Source organism: Salvelinus namaycush, chromosome 41 (assembly GCF_016432855.1).
Source record: "Salvelinus namaycush isolate Seneca chromosome 41, SaNama_1.0, whole genome shotgun sequence".
Lineage (NCBI taxonomy): Eukaryota > Metazoa > Chordata > Actinopteri > Salmoniformes > Salmonidae > Salvelinus > Salvelinus namaycush.
This window is the reverse complement of record NC_052347.1, coordinates 10,949,847-10,968,431: the sequence shown is the minus strand read 5'-3', so window position 1 is coordinate 10,968,431 and position 18,585 is coordinate 10,949,847. Positions and strand designations below refer to the sequence as shown.

General features: G+C 44.6%; 1 protein-coding gene across 2 annotated transcripts in view; it reads right to left on the bottom strand.

Moving 5' to 3' along the window:
* The window catches only part of LOC120034085 (histone deacetylase 5-like), a 114,210-nt gene that overhangs the window by 11,221 nt on the left and 84,404 nt on the right, over nt 1–18,585 (bottom strand). For both annotated transcript variants that reach the window (XM_038980511.1, XM_038980512.1), the window contains exons 3-12: nt 12,181–12,467; nt 11,867–12,011; nt 11,515–11,623; nt 11,048–11,181; nt 9,825–9,956; nt 8,708–8,820; nt 5,859–5,978; nt 2,102–2,339; nt 1,347–1,552; nt 883–1,185 (exon numbers count right to left, since the gene is read on the bottom strand). In XM_038980511.1, the coding sequence (XP_038836439.1) occupies nt 883–1,185; nt 1,347–1,552; nt 2,102–2,339; nt 5,859–5,978; nt 8,708–8,820; nt 9,825–9,956; nt 11,048–11,181; nt 11,515–11,623; nt 11,867–12,011; nt 12,181–12,435 (1,755 nt within the window). In that variant the 5' untranslated portion in view covers nt 12,436–12,467. The remainder of the gene's footprint in view (nt 1–882; nt 1,186–1,346; nt 1,553–2,101; nt 2,340–5,858; nt 5,979–8,707; nt 8,821–9,824; nt 9,957–11,047; nt 11,182–11,514; nt 11,624–11,866; nt 12,012–12,180; nt 12,468–18,585) is intronic.

Here is an 18,585-nt window from a genome sequence, read left to right as displayed (position 1 = left end):
ATCCATCTTGGTTACCACTGTAGATATATATATATATATATATAAATAAATAAATAAATCGTCCACTTGCCCTTTCGCAACTTTTGTTTAACAACTTTTAACTGGAGCCGCTTATCCTCTTGGTAATTTGTGAAAGAACTGCAGGCGATTCATTCTGGAGAGCTTGTTCCTTTATTTCCTGCTAAGTGCAATGGATGACTCACAGGTGGATGGGAATTAAGGCTCTCGCTCTTCTGTAGGGAGCTATGACGATGATGCCTCGCACAGCGCAGCCACTCTGCCCTCAGAGGGGATACCCTTTTCTAAATCACCAGGCCCCCGCAAAACTTAACCCACCACTCGAACTGGGTGTGAACGACAATCTATGTAGCCACATCGCTAATGATGACGTTCCTACCTTTTCAACTGCATAGCATTTGCTACTGATCTTTTGGTAGGTCATTTCTGCAATCTACACCCCTCCCTGGAGTGATTGTCATGCTAGACAGTTTCAAGTCATAAATGGCCCATTATAAGAGGTACAATGACGAATCAAGTCATTAGGTTAGTAATCACAGACAGACGTCACCGGAACAGATTTGGGAAGTTCAACAACGAATGGGGTCTGAATATTTTTACTGCACTGTTAGGATCAAGTAACAAACATTGTTGCACCCGCTATAACACCAATAAACTTTGATTTGAGCAGAATTAATCATAGTACAGAGAAAGACAATAAAACTTATGGTTTATAAATAAACAATTTGAAGCTCTTATTGGCTCTCTGATATTCTTACAGAAAGTCATCTTAATTAGTGTTAAACCTGCAAGGCAATACATTTTGTTTTTCTCTGTCAAAGTCAAATTAAATGCAAAATGTCTTTAAAAAAATGCAGTATTTACTTGGCCGTAAGGTACGCCCTCCTCATCACACTCCCTCAGCTCGATGGCCTCGTCTTCATCATCCTCTTCCTCCAAATCGCTCTCTGTGCTCTCGCCCTTCAGGGGGGTCAGCAGGCGTTCTGAAGGGGGCGACGTCTCCCCCGACTCTTCCTTCTGGAGCCTCTGCTCCTGAGGACGCCCCTCCCCCAGACGCTCAGACCCCGCCCCCTCCTCCTGCATCTCCTGCGTCTCTGTGAGCTCCTCCTCCGTCTCCTCGGGGTGGGTGGGTGGTTGGCGAGGAAGCTCCACCCCTTTTGACAGAATCTGGTGTGGTTGACAGATAGGGAGAGTTAATCACTGCTGCCACATGTAGAGTATACTACACCGTCCAGTCCAGTCCAGGCAAATGGCATACAATACTTTTTTTTACCTGCAAACACAACCATAACCTCTAATACTGTAGTGTTTCTTGTAGTGCCCCCTACCTTGTTGAGCTGGTACTGCTTCTGCTTCTCCAGGAAGTGCTGGTGCTGCTGCTGCATGACGAGCTGCTGCAGGGCCTGGGGGCTCTGGGGGAGGGGTGCAGACTGTGTGCGACTCAGGGGCCGGTGGCGTGGTAGCTTGTTCACCGTGCGCATACTGTTGGACACCCGCTCCCCTGTCACCAACGGCGACTGACCGTACATGGGGACTGGAGGGAGGAAGAGTCAGAGAGATGTGTTTCAGAAGAGGCAGTACGTATTTATCTATATTTACCTGCAAGTAGGACGCTCTGCTGGCGGGGATAAGAGTATAAATATATGTTGGTAGATGTACCTGAGAGGAGGGCACTCGGCTGGCAGGGATAAGAGTATAAATATATGTTGGTAGATGTACCTGAGAGGAGGGCACTCTGCTGGCAGGGATATAAGAGTATAAATATATGTTGGTAGATGTACCTGAGAGGAGGGCACTCTGCTGGCAGGGATAAGAGTATAAATATATGTTGGTAGATGTACCTGAGAGGAGGGCACTCGGCTGGCAGGGATAAGAGTATAAATATATGTTGGTAGATGTACCTGAGAGGAGGGCACTCGGCTGGCAGGGATAAGAGTATAAATATATGTTGGTAGATGTACCTGAGAGGAGGGCACTCTGCTGGCAGGGATATAAGAGTATAAATATATGTTGGTAGATGTACCTGAGAGGAGGGCACTCTGCTGGCAGGGATAAGAGTATAAATATATGTTGGTAGATGTACCTGAGAGGAGGGCACTCTGCTGGCGGGCCTGCTCCAGCAGGAGGACGTGCTGCAGTAGGGAGGAGTGACTGCTGTGGCTGTTGGGGGCCTGGGTGGAGTCTAAGTCGTGTTGCATCCCAGGTGGCAGGCATGATGCCGGCAGGGACGAGGTGCTGACAAACTTGCCCGTCAGAGCCCCACCCTGACGCATGGTCTGGATGGCCTGCCTCTCCGCCTCCTGCAACAGCTTCTGATTGGCCTGAGGATGGAAGGGGGGTTAACTAAGTCAGAATGTCTACATCAGAGGACAACTCTGGTTCAGGGGAGTGTGTGCTGGTTTCTATTTTACCTCAACTCAGTGGAATGGAGCAGGTTCAGGCAGTTTATTTACGAGTACTTAAAAAAACATTTAAGAAGCTATTTTTAGAACACAAGGTCAGCACTGGAATTTTTTTTTGCACATTTATCTTTATGCCAACAGTGACAGGTTCTGACTTCTAAACTTGAAATATTGTTAATCATCAAGTATCCCATGGAAAGGAGAAGGGCCACAGTCTGGTTGTTACAGCAAAAGTTAATGGTTATCTGTAGGAGGAATGTATATGGTGTAGTCAATTAAGGTTGGATATGAGCTAGGGGCTTGGAATGTACTGAGTTAAGGAAAGGCAATCACGTGGTTGTGGTCACTGGTAAGGGTGGAGAGCTGTAGATTAGTGAGGAATGGGGGTCGAGGTCAGGGAGACAGAACAGTTTATTACCCACATCACTTAACTTCCTGCATAGCAATAAATATGTAATGTTTAGAGGGAAGGAGCAGACTTCACCTAAATTGGGGTGTATGTATGTATGCATGTATATACATATATCTGTTCAGCTGTCTGACTCATTGGGTGGATAAACCTTGTTTGAGCTTATCATAGTTGTCCGTGAGTTTTTTACTGTTTAATTAGAAACTAACAGCAGCTATGGCTAATTTATTATAACCATTACAGATAACAAATCCTAATTGCTAAATTGCCTCACACATACATATAGTTGAAGTTTACAAACACTTAGGTTGGAGTCATTAAAACTTGTTTTTCAACCACGCCACAAATTTCTTGAGAACAAAATATAGTTTTGGCAAGTCGGTTAGGACATCTACTTTGTGCATGACACAAGTAATTTTTCCAACAATTGTTTACAGAGATTATTTCACTGTATCGCAATTCCAGTGGGTCAGAAGTTGACATACACTAAGTTGACTGTGCCTTTAAACAGCTTGGAAAATTCCAGAAAATAATGCCATGGTTTTAGAAGCTTCTGATAGGCTAATTGACATCATTTGAATCAATTGGAGGTGTACCTGTGGATGTATTTCAAGGCCTACCTTCAAACTCAGTGCCTCTTTGCTTGACATCATGGAAAAATCAAAAGAAATAAGCCAAGACCTCAGAAAAAAATTGTAGACCTCCACAAGTCTGGTTCATCCTTGGGAGCAATTTCCAAACGCCTGAAGGTACCACGTTCATCTGTACAAACAATAGTACGCAAGTGTAAACACCGTGGGACCACGCAGCCGTCATACCTCTCAGGAAGGAGACACGTTCTGTCTCCTAGAGATGAACGTACTTTTGTTCAAAAAGTGCAAATCAATCCCAGAACCACAGCAAAGGATCTTGTGAAGATGCTGGAGGAAACCGGAACAAAAGTATCTATATCCACAGTAAAACGAGTCCTATATCAACATAACTTGAACGGCCACTCCGCAAGAAAGAAGCCACTGCTCCAAAACCGCTATAAAAAAGCCAGACTACGGTTTGCAACTGCACATGAGGACAAAGATCGTACTTTTTGGAGAAATGTCCTGTGGTCTGATGAAACAAAAATAGAACTGTTTGGCCATAATGACCATCGTTACGTTTGGAGGAAAAGGGGGGGGGGGGGGGGGGTGCTTGCAAGCCAAAGAACACCATCCCAACCGTGAAGCACGAGGGTGGCAGCATCATGTTGTGGGGGTGCTTTTCTGCAGGAGGGACTGGTGCACTTCAAAAGAGATGGCAACATGAGGGAGGAAAATTATGTAGAAATATTGAAGCAACATCTCAAGACATCAGTCAGGAAGTTAAAGCTTGGTCGCAAATGTGTCTTCCAAATGGACAATGACCCCAAGCATACTTCCAAAGTTGTGGCAAAATGGCTTAAGGACAACAAAGTCAAGGTATTGGAGTGGCCATCACAAAGCCCTGACCTCAATCCTATAGAAAAATTTGTGGGCAGAACTGAAAAAGCGTGTGCGAGCAAGGAGGCCTACAAACCTGACTCCGTTACACCAGCTCTGTCAGGAGGAATGGGGCAAAATTCACCCAACTTATTGTGGGAAGCTTGTGGAAGGCTACCCGAAACATTTGACCCAAGTTAAACAATTTAAAGGCAATGCTACCAAATACTAATTGAGTGTATGTAAACTTCTGACCCACTGGGAATGTGATGAAAGAAATAAAAGCTAAATTAAATAATTCTCAACTATTATTCTGACATTTCACATTCTTACAATAAAGTGGTGATCCTAACTGACCTAAGACAGGGAATTTTTACTAGGATTAAATGTCAGGAATTGTGAAAAACTGAGTTTAAATGTATTTGGCTAAGGTATGTAAACTTCCGACTTCAACTGTGTGTGTGTGTATATTTTTTTCAGACAATAAAAAAAGTGCTATTTAAAGTTAATTTATTGAAACCGTAATATCAACTGGTTATATTATATCGTGGAACACAATCTTCAAAAAGGCAGCAACCTCAGCAGTGGCACTTGCTTGTAGAAGCCTATCTGTGCAATGGCATAGCTTTGTTTTGTTATTTCAGCAGGCAAAATGCTCTTATTTCCCAAACCCTTATCACAAATCAAGAGACCTATTTTATCGTTAAAAAAATACATGTAAAATAACTAAATAATACATAACAGAATATTTTTCCAAATGAAAAAAAAGTGATACGCATCTCACGTCTGGAACAGTTATTCTTAGAGTGATAATTTGAAACGGGGCTCAATTTGGCGAGGTGAAATAATTTTTCAGGGTTGCAAACCAAAATCTGTCTTTTCGATATACAGACATTCAAATTTGTTTATTCAGCCTGTTCTTTGGAATTTTCCAAATGGATTAACAATTCCACATTGAACACTGCATGGGGATGAATTACGGCCATGATATCTGTTTGGTGAGTAGGCCTAGACTTAATGATTCTGATAAAAAGGTTTAGGGGGGCTATAGCCTAGGCTAACCAATTCTAAATGGCACTAGTAGTTCACAAAGTAGCATAAGTGGAAAATAGACAAGACACAATCTTTCCAAAACTGTAATGCTCGTTGTTGGAACATATTTCCCTACTTCAGCCAAGCAGTCCATTAAGAATTTGTGATAAAACTGTCGTCATTTGGCAAGGAATGAAGCTTGTGTATCCCATCAGTTAGATGCATTTGTTTCTGTAGGCCTAACGGGAGCTTGTGTGTGCACTCAGCACATGTGTGTAGCGGGAGCGGTTGAAATGCAATTGAGTGAGTGAGACACGGAGGGGAAAGGGAATTTAGGGAGAAGAACTGTGTGATGCTTGGCTTGGTTTTCTTTTTGTTGCGCCCCGCAAATGCACATGTACAAATGGAACACTAGAGTCAAAGCAAATTAACGTCGTCTTCAAGACAACATTTTGATCTCTGGTTAAAGATGGCGTTTTTACATCCGTTCGAGTACTGATGCCTATCCCTAGTTTGTGGTGTTCAGAATTTCAGTCTAGTACTCACGGTGAGGTGCGAGTTGGCTGGCAGGCCCAGGGAGATGTTGGGCAGCGAGGGGGATGTGTAGAGGCTCAGCGGACTGACTGTCCCATCAGCGTTAAGGGTCTGGTGGAGGGACCGCAGCTGCTGCACAGAAAAGAGTGAGGAAAAAGTGATTGAGTGAGAGAAAGTGTGTGAGGGAAAGGGCGAGAGAGCGAACAGAAGAGGAGCAAGCGAGACAACCAGCAGGGGTTTTCCAGAGAGGGAGAGAGACAGAGTGAAGTCTTCCGGCTCACTAAAACATCCCATCAGTGCATGTATATTTAATCTACCCTAGCAACAACTAGAGAGAGGAAGAAAGAACACAAGATGGATTCCTATCTGACCCTCTGCAGTATAAACAGATAGGACAGGAGCTCTAACCATAGTGTGACTCATTCTTTCAGCTCGCACAACATGTTTCTCTCCAGAGGCCGCCGAGGCTTCCAGTTCCCTTTGAACAAACGGCTGTTATTTGATGTTTGTGCAGGTGTGCTAGCTAGTACCATTTCAGGAGCTTTTGTAACTTGCCATTTAGACTTCACCTGGCTAACACTGTACAGAAACCCCACATACTATAGATTGTGTCCAAAATCTGGCTTGCCTACTACTTACTAAAAATACATACTGTGTACTAATAGTACTACATACAATTTAGAACGTACGCTTTAGTAAAAACGTATGCCATAATCAACAAATATCAACATACTAATCATCCATTATGAGAAGGCATCATCTAATGTGCAATCGCACTTGTTCCCTGCCAGTTGTTCATTTTAGTAGGCCATATTCTGATTATCAGCTGTTGTCAAACACACCTGAACGCAAAAAGACGATACTCTTCCTCAATAGTGTGCAGCGATTTCTATTCGACGAAAAGCCAAAATGAATATTACATCCTAGAATTTAAAGCATAATAAAAAAAATGCACATTTTAATTTATTTTCACATACCCAAAAAGCATTCTATTTAGAACGCAATATGGGTATTTGGACACAGCCATATTTCTCCCTGCCTTTACTTTTTCTCAACAAGGGCCCTTCTCTTTTTAAGCTCCCCCCAGCGAGTGTCAGCCTTCTTCACAGGTTCTCACTGATAATGACGTTATTAGGGGAAGACTGACTCAGCAGAATCCCGATTTGAAACAGGGAAAATAAGGGAAAAAAGTCACCATGCATCACAAACAAGGGGTTGATCCATGGCAAACTGCCCTATTTGTTGTTAAAACAATGTCACGCTCTCCTTTCTGTGTGCGTCTGCCCATTTATCAGCCCGGATCTGCTGGGGCGGCAATGACGCAATAACGTTCTTGATGGGGGTGGCTATTTTGGAAAGTTGCACACAGCAGGCTAACAAGGCACTTATGTCATCAGCGGTCGACTGTTTCTCCGCTTTGAGAGAATGGCAGTAATCAAGTATTTTCAGGGAGGGAGGGTAGGGAAAATAAATGGTCTCGGAGATTGACTAATGCTTTTTATTTTTGTTGCCCTACTTTGAGAGAAGAGGAAGTATTTTTGGGTGTTATAAAATGGCAGGGGGAAGATAGCTGTAAATTGAGTGTTGAGAGAGCTGTCTGAATGAGAGGACAAATGCTCATTTGAATTCAAATCATCAATCCTGTTCTACCAAATAGAAAACACATTTATCGATTAAAACACAGGTCTTCTAAAACAGATATTTGAAGGGGTGGATATGGAGAGTAAGACAGAGTACCTGAGGGCTATAGTGTTCCAGCTACAGCTATTCTGTAAGTAGCATGACTACCAGGAAAAACTCAAGTCACAGGGACAAGAACTGGTAGTTCTGATCAGTGAACTTACAGTATGTTCTGCAATGAAATAGCTAAGGCAGCTAGGCCTATATTTATCTTGTCTTACAAAATGAACAATGGATCAGGTTTTATTATCAAAATGGAGGATAGCAGTCATTCAGAACGCTATGGCTAGCTCTCTCTCCCTCCTACATCCCCTCGTCATTGCTCTCGCTTTCTCTCCCAAGGTTAAGATGTTCCTGGGGCCACTTGCTGCTCAGTGTACATCAGACCAACCTTCCACCCCCCCTAGTCTACCAAAGCTTATTTTCAGGCCTTATTCACTGCAGTCAGCCGCTATCCTCTCGCCCTAGTTTACAATTCATCCAAGCACAATGACCATACAAGCATAAAGAATAAGCTACTATTAGCCCTAAAGAACACAGTCTACCTAGTCATGTAACACTCCTCATAAGTCCCCATTGCATTTGATCTATAACTAACAGCAGTGTTGATAAAAACTAAACCAAGTCACCAGGTAGCCTAGTGGTTAGAGAGTTCAGCCAGTAACCGAAAGGTTGCTGGATTGAATCCCCGAGCTGACAAGGGTTTTAATCTGTCGTAAACCTGTCGTTCTGCGCCTGAGCAAGGCAGTTAACCCACTGTTCCCCTGGCACTGACGACGTGGATGTCGATTATGGCAGCCCCCCGCATCTCTGATTCAGAGGGGTTGGATTAAATGCGGAAGACACATTTCAGTTGAAGGCATTCAGTTGTGCAACTGACTAGGTATCCCCCTTTCCCAATCAGAATGGGTTCCATTTGAGTCTGTCTTTCAACACTTTTATACTAATGCTTCTAATGTGATGAGACATTTTATAAAGCATGCACTCTGTTGGTCCCTGGTACCACAACCCTTTGTCCAAGCTATAGGTCATGGATTTTGCATGGTGTGTTATAAAAATGCATCAAAACAGACAAACAGCAACACACATTTCAGGGGTTATAAAGTTCCATAGAAGGTAGAATTATATTTTGCAGAGGCGAGGCCCTCCTAGCATCCTCCCACAGCCCTCCCCTCTCTTACCTCTGCGTGGATGTTGGGGACAGAGCCGCTGGAGCCGTTCTCTGCGATGGCGCTGTTGGAGCTGTTGGGCGAGCTGGGCCCGGAGCCAGGGGCACTGCTGCACATGGAGGACACTGCAATGACAATGGAACAGGCCACTCAGAGACAGAACCAATGCAGCATCCCAGGCAGACAGACAACACAGCCAAAACCCTTGTGTGGTACGGCCTTTCTCCAGGCTTGCATCAAACTGTACAAATGTGTGAAGAGAAATGTCTAGGTTTTATCAGGCAGTTTTCTATGAGTATACAGAAAGGTAGAAACAGAATAGACCATCATTGGTAACATATACATGGAATCAGAGAACTAGGAAAAAGGACTTCCCGACGTTTCTTTGACTTTCAAGAGGCCAACATTCTAAGTCCCAATCCGAACGTTCCCAAAAACCCTGTTCCCTTTTTCCCTGCCAGCTAACCCCCCAAACCCATCCCCTTTTGTCCTATTCAAGCCTTACGTATTAATCTACATCCTACCCTATAGTCCCTGCTATTTTTGTTTGCCTCCAATAAGTCCCTATATTTAGTCCCAGAAAAGCTTCTGCTTTCATTAGCAGATGAAACGGGCGAGTTAAATCAAAAGCCTCTATAAGCATAGCTTCTGTTGTGGTCTCGAGAACAACCAGCATTTATACTATCTCCTATGTTTACATACTAGTTGCCCGTGACATGGAAACGAGCTAATAGTGCAAACCCTTAAACCTAGCATATGGTAGCTAGCTCCAGTACTAGGTCTGTAAAGGCACTGTGTGGCATGTGTATATAGCCAACCTGGCTAAGTGGGTTATATAACTAGGTCCTTCTGGGAAAAGAGCTAGAGGTGTAGAGTGCCGCGGCCCCTCCGGATGTCTACTTTTACCATCAGGCCAGAGTTGAAATGACTGTTTTATGTTAAGTAGGGTGTGATTTTAGATGGTTTATGGTTCACTCAACCAGATGCTTCTCACTGGGGTTGGTTTACAACTATGAAATGGCACAGGGTGTGGAATTCCAGTTGAAGAGTGTACAATGTATTTGTATGTGAGTATGTAACTGCATAATGGATGAGAGTGTAAATGCATGGTGTGTGTGTGCGCTCTCACCAGAGATCTCGATGGCTCTCTTTTTGAAGGTGCTTATCACTGTCCCGTCCTTCCTCCTCAGCAGAGGACTGCTCCGTCTCTCAGCTACCTTCTGTTTTAACCGCGAACGCACCTTCAGATTGGGCTCGGAGGCTGTCGGAGAGAGCGCGCAAGAGAAAGAGATGTGAGAGAGCGCGAGAGAGAGGTGAGTTTAAATGAAAAAGACATACAACAAAACCATAAACGAGCAACAGCTCATACAGAGTCTATCCAAAAGTACTATGGACGGCTACAAATGGGGCTATTTATACATCTTATTGACTGGGGACACTAAGACTGAAATAAACGTCCATTTGCAACTAACCCCTCCTTCACACAACTGCTTTTTCAGCTCATTGTTGATGCAATGAACGACAGACCAAATTAGACTAATGGAAGTAAATAAAAACAGAGGGATTGGACCCAAGGAAGAATACCTGCTGCTTTGGCAAAAGCTAATGGGGATCCAAATAAACCAATAAGGAGGGATGGGGAAAAAATAGGAATTGGGGCAATTAAGCAAAAGCCCCGGGCTTAATTTAATTAGCCTCCAATAGCGGTGCTTTCCACTGGACGTCACACTCTCCCCACCTACGTAGACCAGCCAAGACCTTCAGCTCTGATAACATCATGGGCTTTAGTATGGCTTTCATTTGATTAGAAATCAAAAAGTTTGGGGTGAGGACGATCAGAGAGACTGAAGGAAGGAGAATGCACACGCACACACTCAACAGAGTTATACCTTTCAGTCATAATTCCCAGTAAGCACAAGCTAACAAGTCTATGGAAACAATACCAAACAACAACACGCAATACAATTACATCTAGATCCATGGGATCCTTCAGGATAGACACACAGCAAGCATATATTTAAGCATGTGTCATGGGTCAGCTTCTCAGACCCAGATTAAGCTTACTGCTGGACTAAAACACATTCATTGGAAAGTCTCCAATCTCCATTTAGTGAACCACCCCACTCCATCGGCTTGTCTGTGGGTGGGCTTAATTATTTACGTGAGTGAGTGTGTATGTGTGTAGCTATTGCCCACCAGTCTTCACCAACACTGCTGCTGTGGTGACTCATTCTGACTCATACCAGCAAAGGAGAAACACTAAAATGTACACACATACCTACTGTCAGACATGGGTAGGTGCCTCAAAGTAATGCAGACCTGCAACCACACACACACAGTGCATCCACTCACCAGTCTTCCGGAGAGGGAAATCGTCCCTGCCCTCGTAGGACCCCAGTAGCGGGGGTAGTTTGTAGGAGGGCGGCGTTCCCGGAGTGTTACTCTGAGGGGGGGAGTTGGGGTCCAGAGAGGTGTGGTGGGCCCCCCTGATGAAGCCATAACAGATAAGACACCAGATTCAGTTGATACTACTTGTGATGTAGACAAGACATTCTCTGACTAGATTAAAACCTCTTTATCCATTTGGCATGACACCCCCTGAGGAAGGCAAACAAGACATACCACTCTCTGGAGTTCCAAGTATTTTTTAACAGTTCACTCTGGGTCAATGCATCAGTGTAGGAGCTCTAAGAGTCCTAGCTAAGGTATAGCCCTTCCTCCATATTCATTAACCATTAACTTCCATGGCTCTTGGCCAGTCTGCCAGCTAACGTTAGCCAGCTTCAGAACTCAAATTAGATGTTGATGGTTAGGCTCACCAGCATTTATGGGTGAAGGAATGGTTTAGTCCGCCAGGTGTGCCAGGCTCTTTTTTGCTCAGGAGGAACTCCTGGAGCTTCAGCTTCACCTCCGTACTGGCAATGGCACCTTCCGGAACAAACCATCAACACAAAGCTATTATAACTCTAACAAAGACCAACAGCTATGGAGTATGAGGATCTAAACTAGAGCAATAACAGCAACACTGTATCACTCTATTAAGTAAAAGTGTCTGATAAGACATAGCTACCGTATATTTCACTGTTTACTTTCTGAAAGCTTCTCTTCATACATACACCAGATATCTACTGCTCAGTGTGTGAGTGTGTGTCCTCTATGTGTACTACTCACTCTCTTTGCCCTTCTCCTTGTTGCGTAGCATGAGGAGCTGCTGCTCCAGCCTCTGTTTCTCCAGCTCCTCATGCCTCTGCTGCTCTAGCTTCCTCTTCTGCTCCAGCTCCTGCTGCCGCTTGGCCGCCAGGATCTCCTGCTGCTGCTGCAGGGACGCCAGGGGGAACGAAAGCCAGAGAGAGGGGATGTCAAATGAAGCTCAAACTGACTGTCAGAAACTAACTGATCGGTCCAGTGGCGTGTGGCTAAAGACGTTTCTAACCCCAACCCTTGCCCCCCCACCCACCAGCCTTCCTAAAGCGTATCCCCATTACCTTCAGGTGCTCCTGCAGCTGAACCTCATGCTGGCGTGTCAGCACCTCATGCTGCTTCTGGAACTCAGCGAAGAGAAGCTGTTTCTGAAGCTCCTGCTGCTGCTTGAGGAGGAGCAGTTCATGCTGCAGTTGCTGCTCCCTCATGGCTGGATCCACCCCTCCACCCAGGGGTCCCAGCCTGGGATCTGTCCTCAGGTCCACGGGACCGCCGCCACCTCCAACACCCTGCTCACTGCCGCCCACAGGGCTCTGCATCCCCGAGGGGAGAGTTGTCTTCACCTCCACAGCTAGATGGAGGAAGGGGTGGAGAGCAGAGAGAGTGGGAAGGAGACAGAAGGAAATGGAGAGAGTAAAGGAGGGCAAGAAGAGGGAGACAGAAGGTAAAGGAGGGGAGCAGACAAAGAGAATAAGAAAACAGTTTGTTAAATGGTGATCAAATAAACCACAAATAAAGACTAAGTACAGCAGTTCAATATAGTTTTTTTCAGAAACAAAACAAAAAAATCTTCTGATACTGCGGAAATGGTGAGGTTAAAGTTCAAGGTCTGAGAAGTAATTCCCTTTGATAGAAATGACATTTAACTTAGTTTGACTAACATAATACATATGTCTTTTAGCCATGAGGCTTGGCACAGATCTACTGTATCTCACTGAGTGAAGTCAACAAGGGCACACCGAGTAAGTTATAGAGACAATCATTGCAGTGACAACCAGTTTCTATAAGGACAAATATGTCCCATCTAATAGAGTGACCCTGGAAACCGACCGGGTCCATCTTTCAGTGTATTACTGCTTTCAGAAATCAGACCAGGAGTTCAATAATGTTTGGCATGCTAGCTCTCTCTGGAGCCATTGCATAACTCCACCATGATGACAGAGTTCAGTGGAGTTGGACACACTACTGTCGTGCAGTACACACATCAGGAGGAATAAAGTTTGGGGCCTGTTCTTCTCTCTGCTGGCAAAAGTGTGAAGGGTGCATGTTGTATTAAGAACACTTAGGAGAGTGTTTAAGTGTACTATTTTAAAAGTATGATTCCACATAAGTGTGTGAGTGCTTATGTGGTTCCTGAATAATTAAATCACAGTATGTACGTTTATACAGTACATACTTCAATGACTGAAGGAGCATCTTGGAGTGTTTCCGTGCGACTGTTAGCGTTACGCACAGAGTCATCACTTCATCAGCTGATGAAGAAGAGTAACAATTCATGGTTTACTAGTTATTCATGTTGTATGGAGCATGTTATCACCATGGATTACAAGGAATCCATCCATCTGTATCACGCTAGGTAACTCTATACTAGTGTGTCGGTGTATGCATTTTGCTCAATAGGAGACAGTATTGAACGGTAGGGATGGGAGCGGACCTTGCTAAAAATAGCCAGGGCAACTATCGATACAAAGAGGGCACACCATTACATAACCTGGGAGGACCACAGTAGGCAGGGCCGGGACGAGGGCAGAAGCCAAGACGAGGGCAGAAGCCAAGACCAGGACGAGGGCAGAGCCAGGGCACTCTACGACACTTCGGGAGCTTTGTCTCTGATACATTAAGCACAGAGCTGGCAACAACGCACAGCATCCCAAAGCCACTGGCAAGTGCTGCTGCCAAACAGACAAGCAAGCACAGCCACCTGGCAAGTGCTGCTGCCAAACAGACAAGCAAGCACAGCCACCTGGCAAGTGCTGCTGCCAAACAGACAAGCAAGCACAGCCACCTGGCAAGTGCTGCTGCCAAACAGACAAGCAAGCACAGCCACCTGGCAAGTGCTGCTGCCAAACAGACAAGCAAGCACAGCCACCTGGCAAGTGCTGCTGCCAAACAGACAAGCAAGCACAGCCACCTGGCAAGTGCTGCTGCCAAACAGACAAGCAAGCACAGCCACCTGGCAAGGGCCACGCTACTGTTTTAGACCTTAAGTCGACAGAGAAATCAGGGATTGGAATGGGCTATTGTGTGCCCCAAGTTGGCTTCCAATGCACCTGACAGTTTCCATTAGTTTCACCTTTCATTAACCCTCATTTCAATGGTCACAAGGCTTGACATTGGTGCAGGGTCAGAACTGAGTAGGACAAGACACTAAGGTTTAACATCTCAAACAAATGCAGAAAAAAACAATGGAAGAGATTAGTGGGCAGGCAGAGAAGCGCTCAGTCTGCAACAATGGTCAAGGGTAAAGAGGTTGACTGCCGCCCGTGCATTGGTGGATGTAGAGTATTGGATCCCAGCTGTAGGCTAGGACCTAATGAGAAGGCACCGATTCCGTGTCACAGATGGTTAAATCACTCAGTGACCAGATGAGAGAGAAGAGATAGGCTAACTCCTGTGGAAAAAATAAATGGGAGACTGAGGGAGCAGCTAGCACTAGCTGAAAAGCACAAGCACTGCTTTGTGAGTTTGATTCTGAATGCAACGGCATCTATGAGTGGACCTCCAAGCCTGGAGAACTAAACCAGTTATTTTTCATCAAAGTTGCATGTCGTTAAAGATTTATTAATTTCTTCTTTTTTTTTATTTTTATCTAGGGTCAGATAAGGCTGGGAATTGCCAGGGACCTTACAATATCACGACACTTAGGTGCCGATATGTATTGTGATTCACACACACAGCATTTCGATACTGTGATTTTATTGTGATTTGATGTTCCAAACATATTGCTCACTCATGGTTGAAATTAATCTTAGATTAGACCTAATCTAGAGTTTTTAACTAGGTTTATATAATTAAGCAGATGTTTTGCACCATTTACTTTTTAAAGACTAGATTAGTAAAACACTAAACTACAGGTGTATTTATAAATTCAAATCTGGAGTGCCAGAGTGTGCTCTGGGCAATCGTAAATTCAGAGTGTTTCGCTCTGGCCGATGAGTAGGGTTGATCCGAGCGTTCTGACCACACAACGGCACTCAAGCACCCAAGCTAACTGGCTAATGTTGGCTAGCTTGCTAGCTACTTCCAGGCACAAATGAGAGAACACCTCACTGACTTTTTTACTCACCCTAGCAGAGCTGGTTAGGCTGTGTTCATGTTATCCAGAGCGTTGGTGACTCTGTGCTGCTGGCAACCATTTAATTATGCTTTTTGCCCATGTTTACTGACACCGGCTACATTCAACGAGTGTTGACTGTCAATTCAGTTATTCTGCGCTCTGGCACACTCAGACGAGTGCTCTGCTACCGCAGGGCAGCTCTCTAAGCCCTCTACTCTTTAATATTTTTACCAATGACCTGCCACTGGCATTAAACAAAGCATGTGTGTCCATGTATACTGATTATGATTCAACCATATACGCATCAGCAACCACAGCTAATGAAGTCACTGAAACCCTTAACAAAGAGTTGCAGTCTGTTTTGGAATGGGTAGCCAGTAATAAACTGGTCCTGAACAGCTCTAAAACTAAGAGCAATGTATTTGGTACAAATCATTCCTTATGTGCTAGACCTCAGCTAATTCTGGTAATGAATGGTGTGGCTGTTGAACAAGTTGAGAATACTAAATTACTTGGCATTACCTTAGATTGTAAACTGTCATGGTCAAAACATATAGATTCCATGGTTGCAAAGATGGGGAGAGGTCTAGCTGTAATAAAGAGATGCTCTGCTTTTTTGACACCACACTCCAAAAAGCAAGTTCTGCAGGGCTCTAGTTTTGTCTAATCTTGATTATTGTCCAGTCGTGTGGTCCAGCGCTGCAAGGAAAGATCTAGTTGCTGCAGCTGGTCCAAAACAGAGCGGCACGTTTTGCTCCTAATTGCAATCAGAGGGCTGATATAAATACACTGCTCAAAAAAATAAAAGGGAACACTTAAACAACACAATGTAACTCCAAGTCAATCACACTTCTGTGAAATCAAACTGTCCACTTAGGAAGCAACACTGATTGACAATAAATTTCACATGCTGTTGTGCAAATGGAATAGACAAAAGGTGGAAATTATAGGCAATTAGCAAGACACCCCCAAAAAAGGAGTGATTCTGCAGGTGGTGACCACAGACCACTTCTCAGTTCCTATACTTCCTGGCTGATGTTTTGGTCACTTTTGAATGCTGGCGGTGCTCTCACTCTAGTGGTAGCATGAGACGGAGTCTACAACCCACACAAGTGGCTCAGGTAGTGCAGCTCATCCAGGATGGCACATCAATGCGAGCTGTGGCAAAAAGGTTTGCTGTGTCTGTCAGCGTAGTGTCCAGAGCATGGAGGCGCTACCAGGAGACAGGCCAGTACATCAGGAGACGTGGAGGAGGCCGTAGGAGGGCAACAACCCAGCAGCAGGACCGCTACCTCCGCCTTTGTGCAAGGAGGTGCACTGCCAGCGCCCTGCAAAATGACCTCCAGCAGGCCACAAATGTGCATGTGTCTGCTCAAACGGTCAGAAACAGACTCCATGAGGGTGGTATGAGGGCCCGACGTCCACAGGTGGGGGTTGTGCTTACAGCCCAACACCGTGCAGGACGTTTGGCATTTGCCAGAGAACACCAATATTGGCAAATTCGCCACTGGCGCCCTGTGCTCTTCACAGATGAAAGCAGGTTCACACTGAGCACATGAGCACATGTGACAGACGTGACAGAGTCTGGAGACGCCGTGGAGAACGTTCTGCTGCCTGCAACATCCTCCAGCATGACCGGTTTGGCGATGGGTCAGTCATGGTGTGGGGTGGCATTTCTTTGTGGGGCCGCACAGCCCTCCATGTGCTCGCCAGAGGTAGCCTGACTGCCATTAGGTACCGAGATGAGATCCTTAGAGCCCTTGTGAGACCATATGCTGACACATGCACATTTGTGGCCTGCTGGAGGTCATTTTGCAGTGCGCTGGCAGTGCACCTCCTTGCACAAAGGCGGAGGTAGCGGTCCTGCTGCTGGGTTGTTGCCCTCCTACGGCCTCCTCCACGTCTCCTGATGTACTGGCCTGTCTCCTGGTAGCGCCTCCATGCTCTGGACACTACGCTGACAGACACAGCAAACCTTTTTGCCACAGCTCGCATTGATGTGCCATCCTGGATGAACTGCACTACCTGAGCCACTTGTGTGGGTTGTAGACTCCGTCTCATGCTACCACTAGAGTGAGAGCACCGCCAGCATTCAAAAGTGACCAAAACATCAGCTAGGAAGCATAGGAACTGAGAAGTGGTCTGTGGTCACCACCTGCAGAATCACTCCTTTTTTGGGGGTGTCTTGCTAATTGCCTATAATTTCCACCTTTTGTCTATTCCATTTGCACAACAGCATGTGAAATTTATTGTCAATCAGTGTTGCTTCCTAAGTGGACAGTTTGATTTCACAGAAGTGTGATTGACTTGGAGTTACATTGTGTTGTTTAAGTGTTCCCTTTATTTTTTTGAGCAATGTACTATGCATGCCAGTCTCTCTTGGCTAAGAGTTGAGAGACTGACTGCATCACTTCTCATAAGAAACATTGTGTTAAAAATCCCAAATTGTTTGCATAGTCAATTTACACACAGCTCTGACACACACACTTATCCCGCCAGACATGCCACTAGGGGTCTTTTCATAGTCCCCAAATCCAGAACAAATTCAAGAAAACGTACTGTATTATATAGAGCCCTTATTGCATGGAACTTCCATCTCATATTGCTAAAATAAACAGCAAACCTGGTTTTAAAAAAATTGATAAAGCAATGCCTCTCCCCTATTTGACCTAGATGGTGTGTGTATGCATTGATATGTAGGCTACGTGTGCCTTTTTAAAAATGTATGTAGTTCTGTCCTTGTCTAATGATGTTCTGTATGATGTCATTCTGTATTATGTTTCATGTTTGTGTGGACCCCAGGAAGAGTAGCTGCTGCTTTTGCAACAGCTAAATGGGGATCCTAATAAAATACCAGACAGTCAGAGTGAATTTACTAACGTACCCTACGACTAGTGAAACGTGTCATAATGGATTTACAATAGAAATATGTTCAAATTCTATTTCTACAGAAACAAACCAGCACTGGTCATTGCTAGTTTGTTAGCTAGCAAGCAAAGTGAGTTTTCACTTCGGGCTAATGATTAAATACATTTTTTACATTTACATTTGACACTTCAGTCATTCAGCTGACGTTCTTATCCAGAGCGACTTAGAAGCAATGTGTGTTAAGTGCCTTGCTCAAGGGCACAGACACATTTTTCATCTAGTCGACTCGGGTTACTGGCCCAATGCTCATAACCGCTAGGCTACCTGCCACAGTCAAAGAGTGAGCCTGCTAGTTGAGTTAAACAAACATGAGAGAAAAAAAATGTATCACACTGAAAATAAAGCACATACAATGACATTTGATTAACTTAAAACCTCCTCCTTTGGTAGTTTTGATTTAATCCCTAAACTAAGTTTAACAGTTATTTTAAAACAATGGCACAACAATATTACATTAGATCTTGTTTTAAAGTCCAAATTAAAC